The 17,664-nt window shown below is 39.4% G+C and overlaps 1 protein-coding gene across 1 annotated transcript in view; it reads right to left on the reverse strand.

Moving 5' to 3' along the window:
• sdccag8 (SHH signaling and ciliogenesis regulator sdccag8) overlaps window positions 1-17,664 on the reverse strand; it is a 61,194-nt gene that overhangs the window by 4,011 nt on the left and 39,519 nt on the right. The window contains exon 16 of the mRNA XM_084735933.1: window positions 17,279-17,410. Coding sequence (XP_084592059.1) covers window positions 17,279-17,410 — 132 coding nt within the window. The remainder of the gene's footprint in view (window positions 1-17,278; window positions 17,411-17,664) is intronic.

Consider the following 17,664-nt stretch of genomic DNA (forward strand, 5'->3'; position numbering starts at 1 on the left):
AAACCTTGTCTGTGTCTCATGAAATACAGGAGAGTTTTACCACTCTAGGCTCTCAGCAAAGAAACAGTCCGAGGAGGAAACAGTGCTTTGAAAACCAGTGCAGTATGTACCGATATGAAATATTCAGAGGTATTATCATCTTTCACTTCGTCCATCACTGTTTCAACAGGTTCAGAAGGCGATAAGTAAGGCAGGCAGGTAAGCGCGTGATGAAGAAGAAGAGGAGACAGAGGATGAAGAGAGTTGTGGCTCGGGGCAGAGAGACAGAGAGAGGTAGCTGGGGGGTGGGGGACAGATGCCCCTGCCCTGCTGGTCATGTTGGCAGTGGCAGGGGTGGCTGTGTGTGACAGACGGGGGAGGCGAACATCCCAACTCTCTTCCACAATCTGCTCCCTGCTCCCCCACACATTGTCCTCACTCTGCCCCGCACTGTCTCGCTTCCACCGCGGGGTTTATTCCTGCTCTTCGTCAGGAAATCCCCTCCTCCATCATCATCAGCAACTTTTTCCATCAGTCCTGCCTGCATCCACCTATAACCTGCCCCCCTTCAGATGCCCTCTCTCTTCTCCCATCCACTCTACTGCGACCAGCGGCCCGCTGAGCGGTTTATCTCAGACCTGGAGGCTCTGTCCAGTCCCGGAGGCTGCGGGCGATGACTCCCCTCCCCGCCTGGTGTTCCTGCAGCCGGCTGCCAAGCTGTCCTGACCAGCCACCCCCTCTCTTCCTCCTCCCACTCTCCCTCCCACGCCGTCACACAGCACGACACAGCAGGCCACCGCCACGTCACACACACAGATAGAGCCCCGCTGTGGTGAGTAAAGACACAAGATACAGACTGAACCGATGTGCAGGATATCAGCTACACACACACACACACACACACACACACACACACACACACACACACACACACAGCGGAGGACCTAAAGGTCAGAAACAGAGACTGTTGTTCTGAAGCTGTAAATGTTTGATGAGGGAAGTGTTTCGAAAGTGTCAACTGAAGGCCGTTATCTCCACACCACCAAACTGATCTGAGTCATGTTGAGAAAATCTTGATCGTTACCCAATCACAACCTCTGATCTCCGTACATGTAGATCAGGGCTGTGTGACAGAGCCAAGAAAATCCACCCAAAATCATATTGCGTTCATCTTGATCGATATTGCAATGGCGTTATGATTGATGATTAGTGGGAGTGTTCATTTTTGCAACACAGTTTTCATTTTCACTTAAAATATCCTATTAAAATTAGGATGATGTGACATTTGTTGGGGTCTGCACCACACAAACATGTTTTCTTACATGTTATCTTTATCAAAAAAAGATTTGGATAGTCATTTTTGATTTACTGTGAAGCCCTACTGGAGATGCACCGAACTCTTCAAAACAATCTTCTCCAGAAAGAGAATATACAGCAGTGTCTTTTATAGATTCTGTGGAGATGACTGGCCAGCTCTGAAATCCACTCCAAGTTTGTAAAGCAGGAAATGCATCAACATTGTTTGCCAAGAAGAGTTTTACACTCGGTCTGCTCGCAGAGATAGATGTGAGGCTGTAGAGAGGATTTACTCACTTATTGATTCAGAGTATTTGAAATTATTTCTCTGAGGTGAACCACAACTTGCTGACAGAGGAAACCCCGATAAGGTAACAAAGTAAAATTAACCATCTCTGAGATATCATACTTTACATTCAGGATCTGATCTGATCCGCTCACACAAAAAAACAAGACAAGAAAAAGAAGACAAGTTTTCTTCATTACCCCTGCAAAGGTGTAGCAGGTAGTTTTGGATTTATTTGACAAGGATTTCAAAAGTGTCTCAAGTTTTCTGCGGCTACCTCAATACAGAGGTTGAATGGTGTTTAATTTGTAGTGATTACAGCATTTAAAGGACCAGTGCATCAGATTTAGGATTTTTGTTCTACTGTAGAAACACAATGGTACAACATGGCGCCCTCTGAAGATATAAACAACTCATTCTAAGGTAATGAAAACAAAACGATTCTTATTTTCAGGTGACGACGCTCTGATGAAAACATACTTGGGAATATTATATTATTTTTTGCCATATTCTGCCAATAAATCCCTGTAAATCTTACACACTGCGCCTTTAAAATTTACACTTAAAAATTCACCAGCAACATCTCTTTCCAGAAACAGTGTCCCTGTTGATCTGTATAATCCACAGAACAGATATCTGAAAATCTGGGCCAATAAAACCAAATTATCACCATGACTAGATTCCACTTGGGGTAAGTGAGAAAACGTTTTAGTAATTTGGCTGAACTGACCCTTTAACTGCCAATTTCAAGTCAAATTAAGTATGTAATTAAAGAAACAGGTTTAATTTTAAGGGGCGCTTCCATAAAGGCGAGAGACTGAATAATCAAAATTGATGCAGCAGAGGCAGAGATATGCTGCCTTTAATATGTATCAAAATACAAATAATATCTTACCAATTTCCAATAATGCAATAAAACGTTTTTAATTAAACTTTCCCTCTTTTTCACATCTTTGAAACTCCACATCCTCAAGTTTGACATCATTAAAGTTATTTTCTCCAGAAACACAGTAAAAAGCAGACAGGCTTACAGATACAAGTGGAAAGTAACTAAGTACATTTACTTATGTACTGTACTTAACTATGAATTTCAGGTTCTAGTCTTGTACTTTACTTTACTATTTTCATTTCATACTACTTTCTAGGGCTGAGGTACAATTTATTTATGTGAAAAATGTGGAGCACACAGAGTTTTGACCTATTTTTCAAGTCCTTCCTGTAACAATTACTTCCATAACTGAACAATCTAGCGATCATTTTCTCCTCTAATCGATTAGTTGTTTGTTCCATAAAATGTCAGAAAATGTTGATCAGTGTTTCTCAAAGCCCAAAATAACGTCCTCAAATGTCTTTGAGAGGAGAAAAGAAACTGGAAAATATTCACATTTAAGAAGCCAAAACCAGAGAATCTAGAGGGTTTGTTTTCTTCTTAAAAATGACACAGACCAATTAGTCGATTACCAAAATAGTTGGTGATTAATTTAATAATCAATTAATAATTGATTTTATAATTCAAAAAGTTGAATCATATATGACTCATGTTTTCAAAAACAATGCACATCAAGTCAGTCAGTTTTTCTGATTTTCATTTCAGCAGCATCATTTTATACTGCATATAAAAGTAGTAAATTAAATATTTTTTGCTACATTGTTAAGATAATTTTACTGTGATGCTAACGTCCTTTAGCAACTTCATGGTAATTACCATAATGAGTTAGCACCAAGCTAATGGACTAAGTTCTAGTTGTAAAATCCATTCAGGAATTTAAAACAAGAAAAAAAATCAACTCAGGAATCGCAAAAACAAAAATCACACTACTTAAGAGACTCAGGGTTTTTTTCAACCCAAACTAATTATTTTACAAATTAAGATTTTTACATATATTTAGGAAACTGTTGCCAGTTCATGAAATAATGATGCATTTTTCACATGAAACTACAAAACAGTTAAAAAAGCTACACGTGAAATGCTGTTCTAACATTAATGCATCAGTAATAGTCCAAGTCCATTTTATTCTGCAACAGTGGTACTTTTACTTGATAGTTTCAGTACATCTTGTAACAGAGTGTGTTTATGTGGCAGTATTGCTCTTTTTACTTAAGTAAAGGATGTGAATAGTTCCTGCATCACAGCACGAAGCAGTCAGACAGCAAGCTGAAGCAGTAAAGCAGTCGGTCAGGTCACGGCCTGCGATGTTTAACGCTGCTGCAGGTTGTAAGGTGAAGGTTTATGTAATGCAGTGAGTAAAGTCTGAACTGTAGCACAGACACACACACACACACACACACTCACAGTGTGTCTGGACAGAGAGCAGCCAACCTCTGGCCTTCTTATACAACATGCACACACACACACACACACACACACACACACACTCTCTAATCCACCCCTTGTCTCACCTTGCATACCCTGCCTCACAGGGGGAAAATGTGTGCGGGGTGTGTGTGTGTGTATGTGTATATGAATGCATGTGTGTGTGTGATTAAGGCAGCGCTCCTTCCAGCAGCTAAAGCAGCAAATCCAATAACTGGCCTCTATCGACTGGCACACTCATTAATTAGGGCTTAATACGGCTTAATGCTCGGGCACTGCCCTACACTAACCCACACACACACACACTCTCTCACTCACACAAACACACATACACTGCAGGCTGGCTCGCCTCTGCCCCACTGCCTGGAAGTGGTGAGGAAGGCAGGAAGCTTGGATGGATTCGTGAACGGACTGATGGCGAGACAGATAAATGGATGTTTGGGTGAAGAGGATCTGCAGCCGGTGAAAAATGAGGGCTGACAGTTTGTTGTGTCGGGTGAAGGTGCGGGACGGAGTGAGCAGCGGAGGGACGGAGGGAGAAACAAAGAGGCTGAAGGCTCCAGCCGTCACCTCCCTGCTGCCTGCTGCTGCTGCTGGCCCGGCTGACGGCTGAGGGGAGGGTTCTGGTGGTGGTGGGATGTGGGGGGGGGGGGGGTGGGAGGTTAGAGAAGGAGAGCCTCCCCACTGACCTGGTGAAAGGACACCACCTGCTGGATTGCACGGTTTACTGACACACACACACACACACACTACAAAACTTACACCTACACTGAAATAATTAAATTTATCCTCCAAAAAAGATCCTCCAAAAACACCTGAAACTGCTTCCAGAGCAGTCGTGGTAGTAAAGTGTGTATTTTGCTCTCCAGCAGACATAATAAAAGCAAGTTTTTGCTGGGAGGCAGTTTGCAGTAATTTCCCCTGACAGCCCGATAATCAAACTCTGCTCACAATCTGCACCTCGAACCGCCGCGCTCTCTATTGACTGCTGCTACTAAGGAGATTAATTACAACACACACGCAGACACAGTTACCTCTCTGCGGTATACATCAGTCGTAGCCCACAGCTAGTGTCTAAACTCTGTTGCCTGTGTGTTTGTCTGTGTTTGCATATTTATTTACAGGTGGGAGCATATGTCCTAAAGGCACGGTCCAAAGGGAAAGTGCTAACGTCATGTTAGAGAAACACAGAGAGATGGTAATAGAAAAAAAAGATGATCTGGAAGCGGCGTTTAGGTCTGTCATTCAACAGCCCCATATGAATGTGTGTGTTTTTTATTACTAAACAAATCAGCAAGTGGAGCGTGTCACTTAAAGGAAATATTTATTGGATGGTGCATACATTATCTAAATGACGTTCTTCCAAAAATAACCACTCAGCTACTGAGGGACGTTGTGAGATTGAGTATGGAGAGTTTCTCTTTATTTGGAGAAGAAAATGAGAGTAAAGATGAATGCGGGCTCTAATCAGAGTTCCTGCACCTTTTTCAAAGTCAAATTCAATGACTTTTAACAGATTTTGATGGTGCATTTTAAAGCTTTCACAGCACCTTACAGCTGTGGTAAACTACACATTTATATAGATATGATAAAAAAATTATTTTACTTCTTCATCACAATAAAACAGATGTTATGTGATGAAGAACAAAAATTTGTTTTGTGGCAGCATTATACAGACGGGTGACAAAATAAAGGAAAACACAACAAAGTTTCATGTTTCAAAATGAGTTGCCTGTCTGTAAGTCAGTTCCTCCTGAACTTTTGGGGATTGTTGTTGTCTAAAATGACTGAATTCATGGCAGCTTTCCCAAAAACACATTGTGGTGCATTTTGCTATGTTTTTTGTTATGTTTTTTTTTAACAATAAAACTGTGGGAGCAAGTGAAAATTGCAAAAAAGGCACAACTGAATAGCTGCATAGTTTTTACATAATTTATTAAAAAAATCAAAAAGGCAATTTGTTCTGGTGAGAACAGAAACGCACTCTGTTCTCAGTGTTCCAAGTAACTTTACCAAAAAGGTTCCAAAAATTCTGTCACAAAAAAATCTAACAAAATATGCATTATGTTATTTGTAAATAAAGATGTGCACCAGGGGTTATTCCACAAAGAAGCAACATCTTTTTGATGCTCAAATTCAGTCAAAAAAAGCAAACACACGATTACAAAATATTACGGTGCACAGAACATTGATGAATGTCAATAACAATGACAAACCTGTTCTTTTCAGTATCTATGGCAAAATTAAAAAAAAAAAAAAGTAAATAAAAAATTGAGTCGGTTCACTGAGACATACATGTATGATGTTTGGGTGGAGGGACTGATATGATTGGTGGAAATTGCAGAAAGCTATGATGATTGGTCAAATTTACGGAAAAACTGCAGTTATTGGAAAAAATTGCAGTTAAGAGCAGAATTCAAAGGGTTGAAATTACATTACATGTTGCAATTGCAACATGGCACCTTCCTGGAGGGACCTGGCATCATAACATATAAAACCTGGCTGAGCTAATATCTGACTTGTTTTATTTCTTTATCTACAAAGCAAACGATGGATTTGCAGCAGATATGGATTTAAATAACTGCAGCCACTGTCCTGTAATGAGATCTGTAACATGAGAAATACAAGACAACACACACACAAACAGGAAAAAGAGTACAAGTGTAACTCTAACCCTAAAAGACAATGAAAATTTCAACAAGACCTGCAACAATCATTTATGAATCGATAATTAAATTAATCACCACCAACTTTGATAATCAATTAATCATCTGAGTAATTTTTTAAAGGAAAAAAAAAGTCATATGTCTGTGATTTGAACTTCTGGTTTCTCTACTCTCAGTAACCTAAATATCTTTGGATTGAGAACAAAAGATTTGAGGACGTCACCTTAATCACTGATCACACTGATCAACATTTTATGACATTTTATGGACCAAACAACTAATCGATTAATTGAGAAAATAATGAAAATAATGGTTAGTTGCAGCCCTAATCTCAACATTTGACTAACTGTGTGTGTGTGTGTGTGTGTGTGTGTGTGTGTGTAGCAGGCAGGGGGCCTAGGGGGTGAAGAATGCAGGCAGACGGCCTTGGCTTGCCTGGTTACAACAACACTGCCAGGGGCATGAAGGCTGCAGCTGCCACACACACACACACACACAAAACCATATTTCGCCCAATCCCATGCCCACCATCACCACCCTCACACCCCAGCGCTCTAGCTAAATCTTGGCTTGCACACAACTGCACTCAAGAATGTGTGTGTGTGTGTGTGTGTGTGTGTGTGTGTGTGTGTGTGTGTGTGTGTGTGTGTGTGTGTGTGTGCCTGAAGGCCATGCCCCTCTCCCCTCCACCAACCTGTCATGCCAGTTGTTGCTCTTGCTAACACGCACATTTGACATGGGAACACGATTGGTGACACTGTGTGTTTTGATCAGGATGACACTGACACACGTTCTGTCCTCAGTCGTTTGATTTTCTTTTATTTTCTTGTGCTGTGGATTAATTTACTGTTTCCGCTCGCTTCCAAACATTTGACTGACTGGCACCTTTCAAACATCAGCTTTTTTCTGTAATCACTGACCATTTAACATGTTGGCAGCGTGTTTGAAAAAGGAACCATGGTCACCCCTTTTTAAGATAATTTGCCAACTTAGGACCTTGTAACATTTCTGTAACTCTTCCTTTGCAGCTCAAGTGTGAATACAGAAGAGTGTGAAGAATCACACTAACCGATACAACACACACAAGATCAGAATCTAAATGTCTGAATACACAGGTATACAGATATTAAATGCATTCAGACACCAGTCTAATAAATTGCACATTTAATTTATTTAATGTGTCATTTTTAATGCACAAAATAAAATCCATTTTATTTTGTGTTTTTTTAAAGATGTGCTTTCACCAATATTATCTTTCTTATGATGTAGAAGTTAAAACAAACCAAAAGCAAAGTCCTCCTAAACATTCAAATGTTATTATTAATGCTGTTTGCTTAAAGAATAAAAATCCACTAACATGCTAAAAATCAATATCAAATGAGCACCAGGGCTATTACCAACTATTTTTTTCATTACAGATTAATCTGGTGATTATTTTCACGATTAATCGGTAATTCTATAAAATGCACACACACACACACACACACACACACACACACACACACACACACAAAAAAAAAAAAAAAAAAAACTCAATTAACACAATTTCCCAGAGCCCAGTGACACTGCTTCTTTTGTCCACCAAACAGTCAAAAACCCAAGGAGTCTTTCAATTATGATAGAAAAAAGTAAAGAAAAGCAGCAAAACCATACATTTACAAAACTGACGTTTGCTTGAAATATGAATGAAAACGATTACGGCAAGTTGGCAACTAATTTTCTTTCAGACAACTTTAATATATAGTTAAAAAGCAGGCAACACTAAAAAAAATGATTAAATACAAAAATATACTGATGTTTAGACAAATGTTGGGTTACTAAAAGGGGGTTGAGTGACGTCCCAGTCCTGCACCACAGTAGACATGGAGATAATCATCATTCAACTGATAAATCGGTTTTAAATTTCATCTGTGGTGCAGCCTGTGTGAGAAGCAGCAGTGCTGAACACAGTGGTGAGGAGGAAAAAAGGTTTTAGATGTTATTAGTTTTGTTTGCCAGATGTTAATCACTGCAGCTCATCAGTCCTGTCATGTTCAAACTGAATCAACGTTGAGCTTTTCCATCACAGCAGAGACCTGTGTGTGAAACCTTTAACATTAGATGAACAAAATAATCTTGTTTTACAATATAAAGTGTAATTATTACCCACAGGCCACCAGCGTCTACTGAATATTCCCAGAGCTTTGCTTAAAACTAATGACAGGATATCGACTGTTGGCTGTTTCTGCCTCTCAAATTTGAAATAACGAACCTCTAAATATTTGATCTTTCAAGAATCAGTTTTTTTTATTTCTTCTTTTTCAAATCAAGAAAATTAAATCAGTCTAAATTCTGCATGTAACGGTTCTTCTTTTGCTTCTCTTAACTGATATTTTCTCTTGAGTGATATTTTGTTTGTTGTGGAAGTTATTTCTGTTTTATCAATTCCATTTTGTTATTCTTGTGTTTGTTACTATCCCACCTGTTTGACATTTGGTGCTCACTGTTTTTATTGTGAAGCACGTTGTAACTTTTGTCTTCAAAAGTGCAATAAAGTATACAATATAAATTAAGCTTTACTTATTTACTTGTAGAATCAATGTCTGAAACTGATCGATGTGAGAGATGGTATTTTAATGACGATTATGTTTTGTAAGAAATCATGTGAGGGATAAATTTCTTCACCCTTTTTAGAATATACATTTTTAAAAGATCATACCAGTGTTTTCAGCCATTTACTATAAATCTCATGTTTTATTACACAACTGCTGCATTTTCCAAAGTGCTGTTGAATTTTATATATTTTAAACTGAAAATACAAATGTAACTTTAGATCAACCTGAAGTGATTTGATCACAATAAACATCACGTCTGTTTGATGCCACAAAAGTCAGCACTCAATGTAGAAAAGATAATATTACTTTGAAAATCTGATCACATATAAAGCCAGCTGAGCCCTGGCTGACAGATAAAACATTTAAAAATCCAAAGCACTGTGGTATTATTTTGAACTAAATATTGTTGCAGGTATTGCAAGAACTAAAACACTGGTGTGGGCCCTTAACTCTTTTTCTGTTATTTCATTTTTGTTTCATATGCAAAATACATGATGCAAAAAATGCTGTGTGCAAATTCTCAGGTGCACATGACCTACACCTCTTTAAAAGATCGAACTGCTATCCGCCTTTTTATTATTTATTTGATATCATTTCTACTTGGTCACAATTATAGTGAGCTGTAGTTCCAGAAATCAAAGACGGGCTTTCTTCTATGAAGATACATGTAGATCTGTCTTTTCTGTCTAAATAAAGAATATATACATTAAAGGTGAGGTGAGAGGAATAAAAAAATTAAAATAAAAGGTGTGAAAGCTTTTAAAGGTGGTATACAACAAGATCAAAGTCGGTCTTTAAGCTGATGAGACTTCTTGTAAGCAGAGTGGTTACAGTTTGTTGTACAGTTTACAGTTTGTTGGTACAGTATAGTGTCACAGGAGACGGTTAATGAACATCACTGTTAGGGAACGTTCAACCTGAAGATCAAAAAATGTAAAATAAAATAAGAGTTACAGTAAAACAGATTTGTTTAACGGGGGATGTCAGAAATAAATTCAAACAGCTCTGGATGAGCGCAGAAGTTCCCTCTGCATTACCAGAGGTTTCAGTGCTGCTGCAGGCTGTTTTATCAGCTATTCAATGTCAAAGTGTTTGCTGCCGTGAGGCCTGCTGACTCTTTTTAAGTCTTGTGTGTTTGAGTGTTTGCTTTCCCGGCATTAAAGTGTTTTCTGCTGTCGTTACTTTTAACATTTTCTAAAGAAGGGGCAGGTGTTTCTGCACTAGTTTTTCTAGTTGTAGTTTTATGAAGTAGTGTTAGCGAGTGTCACTGACTGGGGCTTGAGATGTGACGCTTTGCACAGTTAACGCTCCAGCTTGCAAGCCTCTGGCTACAGCCTGACATCTGAGCTGCAAATCTGTGCGTCTGTGTATGTGTGTGTGTGTGTGTGTGTGCGTGTGTGTGTGATAGAGCTGTAAAGCCACCGTTTGACAATGCTCTTTCAGCAGGCCGCCCTGCAGTCGCTCCCGGCTACACAAGCCAGCTGGGCAATGCAGAGACAGAGACGATGAGAAGAGAAGGAGAGGAAGATGAAGGAGCAGGGAGGACGACGACAGCGCCATCCGGAGGTGAGGACACGAGCGTGAGAGAGAAACGAAAAAGAATGAACAGTGGACTAAACTGTTACTCTCAGTCTTATTACGGAGGAGATTCCCCACATTTGATCATGTCATTTGTCATCCAGTAATTCACATCTGAAAACTATTCATGTCTCCTTAAAAAGTACATCAAGTCAATATCAAATATTTTGCTTCAATTAAAGATAGCCAATTAATTTGAACTTTTTTTAAAATGTAACATTATTTTTTGAGAATCTTTTGTCTTTTTTGAAATATCTGGAAAAAAAACATTATCTGAAAAATTAAAAACAAAACATCCATTAAAATGTATAAATGTATAAAATGTAAGAAGTAAAAAGGTGACAGCAGTGATGTTAATATTAATGACATGTGGATTATGAATGTGAAGTGTGCCGAACCTCACACTGGGCCCTCTTCATTGTCTTTATCCCAGATTTCTCCACATCTCGCTCTTTTATCATCACTCCATCTCTTGGTACGTCTCAGATCACACACACAGTTGCAGCTCATCATACACACAGATGCACACACGCATACACACACATACACACAGATGAAACAAATGAAAGCTGCCCTGCTTCTTCTGCCCAGCCTCTGCCAACTTCATTTGCAAATGAAAAGTTTTGCGAGGAGCGTCCTTTTGCTTCTGGGGCATGGCAGCACACTGTGTGTTTGGGGGGTGGGGGGGCGAGGAGAGAAGAGGGTTTGACAGAGGGTGTGTGTGTGTGTGTGTGTGTGTGTGTGTGTGTGTGTGTGTGTGTGTGGCAGGAGCCCAGATGAAGCAGCCCTCGCCCGGGGCTCGCTGTCCGCCCGCGGTAGCAGCAAGCCTGTTCGTTCTTCCCCGGCCCGCCGCGACCATTTGTTCCATTAACCAATCTCCTGGAGCCTCTGGTGCAAACACACACACACACACACACACACACACATACACATCCACAGGCGTACATACTTCAACAACTGCTTGCACAGCTCATACCACACATGGCCCTCCATCCCTCCTCCATCCTTCGCTCCATCCCTCCCCTCCCTCCTCTGCTCTCCTCCAGACGCACGCACCATCTTTCTTCGTGGAGGCCATATGGCCCAGTGAAGCCTGTGGATCTACAGGCACATCTGCGTATATGTTGCTGCTCTCCTTAAAGGGCTGCACACTGAGCTGTGTGCTCACATAAACACAGTACATGCACATGCACACACACCCAGGCCTGACAACACACACTCTGCTGTCACTATGTGTGGTTAAGCAAACGGTGGTGTTATGTTGGTCTGTCGTGTGTGTCTGCGTGTGAGAGAGTCTGTGTATGTGACCTCAGTGTGTACATGCATAGTGATAATTGGTGAAACAGCCTGCGAACAGCTGTGAGGTGAGAAAAGGTTGCGTGGTGTTTGGTACAGAATGCAGAGGGGAGGAGGAGGAGAAAGAGAGGAGAGGAGAAAAGTTGGAAAATTAGAGGAGGGCAAAGAGTAAAGAGATAAGAAGACAAGAAGGAGGTAAGAAGAGATGGAGAGGGGGCCAAACAGAGGGTGAGACAATGAGAGGACAGTTGAAGCAAAACAGTGGATTCACATCCAAAGTTTGAGCAGAAAACACCTGAGAAGTCATAGCTAACTTTTTTTATTTTCTTGCCAGAAAAAAATAATTTTTTTACACAGGAATTGTACTTTCTGTCTTTCTTTCTTCTTATACAAAGGTGTAAATTGTTTTTATATATACAAAAGGAGGAATAATTACTGTGAATGCACACTGAATATCAGGGCCGATAGATTATCAGAATATAGTAGCTGAGAAATAAAGGCTATACTAATATTGTATTTGACAGATTGTCAAAGCATTGAATTTGAGTTCTTTGGCAGAATGCCGGATATAAAGCCAAACTTTTTTGATGAACTCGAAGATAAACTGAATGAACATTTGAAGAGTCAGAGCTGTAGAATATTAAACAATCCACCTTTGCTCCCTACAGCTGAGCCTTTCTCACCTCATGCATTAAGTACAGGTTATATGAACTTTTTTGTTATTTTATTATTATATCAGTGTCAGCCATGAGAAGCAGGTAATTATCAGTTAGCAAAAAAAATCCAGATCTAATAATAACAGTGTTCAATTTTATTGAGGGTTTTTTTTCCACTTCCACAGTCAGCCAAGTGGTTCAGAAAACTACTTTCCACGTGTCAATTTTTACTTGCCCCTGAACAAATTGTTTAATTTATTATCGGTTATCAAATAACAACAGATTAAAGTTAATTGTTACTTGTTCAGTTTCGGGCTATAATGTCTATGAAATGTGAGAAAAAAAGTGAAAATGTCCATCCCAGTTTTTCAAAGTGTCAGGTGATGTCTTTAAGTGCCTATTTTGTCTAAAACCTTAAGATACCCCGTTTAATAAGTTAAATGAAGAAAAGCAGGAAACCTCCATATTTGAGAGGCTGACAGCATCATCTGCCACAATGCACGAAAAACTGCTTTAACGATTAATCGATCATCAAAACAGTTTAATACTATTTAAGTTGTTTTTCTTTTTTAACCACTTGTCAAATTTACTAAGCCGAGGTGGCATTTTAATTGCCCAGAGCAAATCTTAATAATAATAATAATAATACATTTTATATAATAATAAATTTTATCCATAAAGTGCCTGTCTTGGCACCCAAAGACACTGAACATAATTTAACACAGTTATTTTCTTGGTGATGTTTAGCCATATAAATACAGCAAGTTGCACTGCAGTGCCACAGACATTTACTCACAGTGACATAGATTTAGATGACGGCGTCTCACTCTGGCGTCTTATTACATCACAAAAAGTTGTTTCTGCAAACCAAATATTTATCATCTATTTTTTTTAAGTATTTATTTATTATTAATATTATCATTATTTAAGAGATTGTTCATACTAACTAAAACTGTACATGAGCAGGAAATACATGATAACCTTGAAAATCATTCCAGATATTTATCATAAGATTGTTTCTTCACATCTTAAATGAGTTACACTGAGCTTTTTGCTTTTGTTAGAATTTTATGAATATATCAATTTCTTAAATCAATCAAGTAATGACAAGTCAAATTTCGTTTGAAAATAACAGAACAGGATTTGTTAGCTGTGCTACTATCTCTATTTAGCTTGAAATAAATTGAAAAATAACATCAATCCTGTTTTTGTTCTGCTTCTTTAATTTAGTTGATTACATATATGATACATATTCTGAGCTGTCTCACAAACATAACGTGCCCTCACTGAAAAACAAGGTATCATCATTTTAAACTACTCTCAACTTAATACAGATTTTTGTTTTGTTTTATCTCAGAATAGACACCAGAAAATAGTATAATCACTAAAAAAAAAGTGTTACCAATCAAATAAGAATTCTGTAAAATAAAGTTGTAGATGACTTAAAGAGTCAAAACATTTCCAGCTGTGCTCACTACTTGTAAAATATACATTTACCTTAATAAACCAAAATGAAATGTTGTTTCCTGGATCAGACTGCTCATAAAAAGGCATGTAGTCTGTAAATTAATCATTTACAGTAACTACATCTTCCCTAACTCAGAGCTCTCCTGCTCCATCTCTCCGCCCTCCATTCTCTCCCATCATTTCCAGGCAAAAAAACAAAAACACAACAACACAGACATAGTGAAATAAATAATTAAGTGGTGAAGCAAAACATTGTGTGCTAAAACCCCTGTGTAGTTTGGCAATCAGCTTGCCCATGTAAAAATAAATCAAGCTGATTTTCCAAATGTTTTGTGCGTGGTGCGCTGTTGCCGCTCTTCGCAGCACAGATTGCAGGCCGATGGAGAGGCTGTGGGGAGGGGCGGGGCGCTGGATATTGAACCCACTTGCACCAGCTTGTTAACACGTACACCTTAACCCCCGAGCGGTGCGGCAGGGTGCCCACTGAGTGCTTGGGGCCTGCAGGGACCAACTAACGTATACCCAATGTATGACCACACACACACACCTAGACACACACACACACACACACACACAATGAGCATTATGAGAAGATGCATGCGATTCAGTATGAGAACAGTGCCATATGTATGACCTGCTGATACGAGAATATGAACGCATGCATAAAAATATAACTGCACAGAGATCTACAAACTGCAGGACATGACTACAATTTGAATCTCTTTTTTTTGTTTAAGTTAAAATGATAAGAATATATTTGTGGCAGGTTTTCAAGTTTTGCCCCCGGAGTAAGATCAGTACCAAAAATACACTCGCATACTAAAAAGCTAAGAACCAGCTGCAATGTGGATCACTGTGAACGTGAGTCATACGTCTCCCTGTCTCTATACTGTGCCACTTTAAAATAAAGCATAATGTGCAAATGCCAAAAAACATGTATATACTGTTCAAAACTAATAAACACATTCCAAAACATACACACTGTCTACCAAAAGAATTATCTCTGAAAATGAAAATACAAAAATGTGGTCAAGCGGCTTGACGGTCCCTCCAAAAGTGACCTCATGTAGAACTGAACTCAAGAGATTTTTAAATATCAGGAGGATTCATCAACCCAGTAAGTGTCAAAGCAGAAAATAAAACTCACTAAATGCCAAGAGTGATTATCGTGGTTCAGTTGGGAGAAGAGAGAAGTTAGGTGCCAACTTCCCAGCCAATCCACTTTTGGCAGCCAGATTCCTACTCTGCTAAACCTCCTGAGAACATGCAATAGCAACCCATACACACGCACACACGCACACACACACACACACACACACACACAAAAATACCACCATAACATATGCGCGGAAACATACAGAATATTCATACTTCACACTCCTTGACAACTTCGATAGTTTTCCTTTCTATGAAACACACAAAAGAGTCACACACAAGCAGGAGACAGCTGTGACTTGTTCAACTTTGTTTTTTTGGCAGCGTCTGACTGTCGACAGGTTAACACCGGTGGGTGGTAGACAATATGTAGTGTCAGTGATGGAGCAGGAGAAAAGGGTGAGTGAGTGTGTGTTTGGTTTTGTGTAAGAGGAAGGTGAAGTTGGGGGGTGGTGGTGGGGGGGCACTGGGGTAGAGATCCTGCAGAGTGGGGCAACAACACCCACACAACCTCGCCCACATTGGCAGAGCCAGGCTGCATGCCAGGCGCCCTGTGGAGACACACACCAACTGGGCTCCACACTTAGGGAGAAAGAGAGACCCCCGCATCACACACACACACGTACAGATACTGTAGCATAAGCCAAAGATAGAGACACTTTTAGTTACAGCTTTTATAAGTCAATCTTTCAAATTGAGTTTTACAATTTTAATGTAAAATTATTCATTTTGCAATCTACTTTCCACAAAAATGTCCACAATGGAACATAAAATGTGGTACAGATAGCATGTGCACTACTTTAAGGCTGCAAGTGATGATTATTTGCTCCATAAATTGTCAAAAAAAGTCCATTACAACTTTGCAAAGCCCACATCGACATAATTCAGATGGGCACATCATGTCTGCACCATGGTTTTGATCCGTCCTCCACACGGCTTCATGTCGTACCAGCAGCATTTCAGAGGAGGACCGAGACTGTACAGGGTCTTTTATTTTGAAAACTACACAGATTCTCTATGCTGTTCCTGTGTCGGACTTCCTGCCCACTTGATCTGCTCTGAGCAGCTCGATGCAGCTTCTGTCAAAAATAAACTGTGCATATCTGAAGCAGAGCGACCCACTTCTGGAAGGCACTGCTGCACTTCTCGTGAAGTGACATGTATTGTCTAGAACAGCTGTGATCAGCTCCAGTGGCTGTGGCACCGCCGTAACTTGATACAGCAGTGCCCGGTGGAATCAGGCCGTAAGAAAACCAGCAAATATTCAAGGCAAAGGACAAATTTAACTGTGCTTCTGCATTGTGAATATTGACTTCAGCTCAGTTTGCAGTTGTGTGTAGTTGTCTGTGCAGTATACAAGAAAAAAGTTTCATTCTTTGATTATAAAACAGTTGCATGTGCAGCCTGATAAAGTAGATAATGTTGCCACTGCACAGACAGCAGGAGAATAAACTGATGATGACACAAAAAACACTGTGTCAACAAAAAATAAAACTATTCTGGTAATAATTAATGATTAGATTCACAACTGTGATTCAGATTCACAAGAAGGATTCGTTAGGAACAGACTGTGAAGAAAACTGCACTTCCAGATTCAAACTGAGAGAAATTACAACTAAAAAGCACTTTGGAGACTCCTCTCTCCAACAAGGCTGCTGTTATTTTACTAATAAGAAATGTTGTGATCTCGATATTGACTCATGCTTCAAAATACACACTGTGATAGACAATCATAAGATACATGCACCAGTTTTTCATTCAAAAACATCTTGGCTGCAATAAAGCAAAACTGTTCAAAAACATCACTGAGAACATCATCTTCTTGACTGAGGAACTGATAAATCATAATTGCATCAAATGTTTATTTGCCAGTACACAGTGCAAACTTGTTTTAAGAAGACAAAAACACCTCTAAAAGATGAGATAAAGATGTAAAATGGATATGGCATGTGTAGTTGTGTGTGTATCATATGGTACGTGTGTTTGCGTACCTGTCCTTCATGCGTTGATGCATGCGGCCATGCTGGACACACTGTTCTTCCATGTCGGAGCATCGAGCTCTCAGACTCTTAACTGTCTCCTCGAGGTGTTGCTTCTCCAGGACCAGCTGCTCCATCTCACTTCTTCGCACACACACACACACACGCACCAGCACAGTTAATACAGATGTAACAGTTGAAAATGTACCTTACAAATATACCAGTGTACCACAAAGCAATACCAATTAAAATACTAAATTGTGTATTATTAAAAAAGGTAAGCTTTGTAGGGGTGGAAATCTCTTGGTACCTCAAGCTTCGTTTCTGACTATGCATAGCAGATTTGTGATGATCATTACTTAAAATGAGAAGATTAATTTACTTTAATTATTTTTTAT

The sequence above is a fragment of the Lutjanus erythropterus genome, chromosome 14 (assembly GCF_056507025.1).
Source record: "Lutjanus erythropterus isolate fLutEry1 chromosome 14, fLutEry1.hap2, whole genome shotgun sequence".
In the NCBI taxonomy this organism is placed as follows: Eukaryota; Metazoa; Chordata; class Actinopteri; order Lutjaniformes; family Lutjanidae; genus Lutjanus; species Lutjanus erythropterus.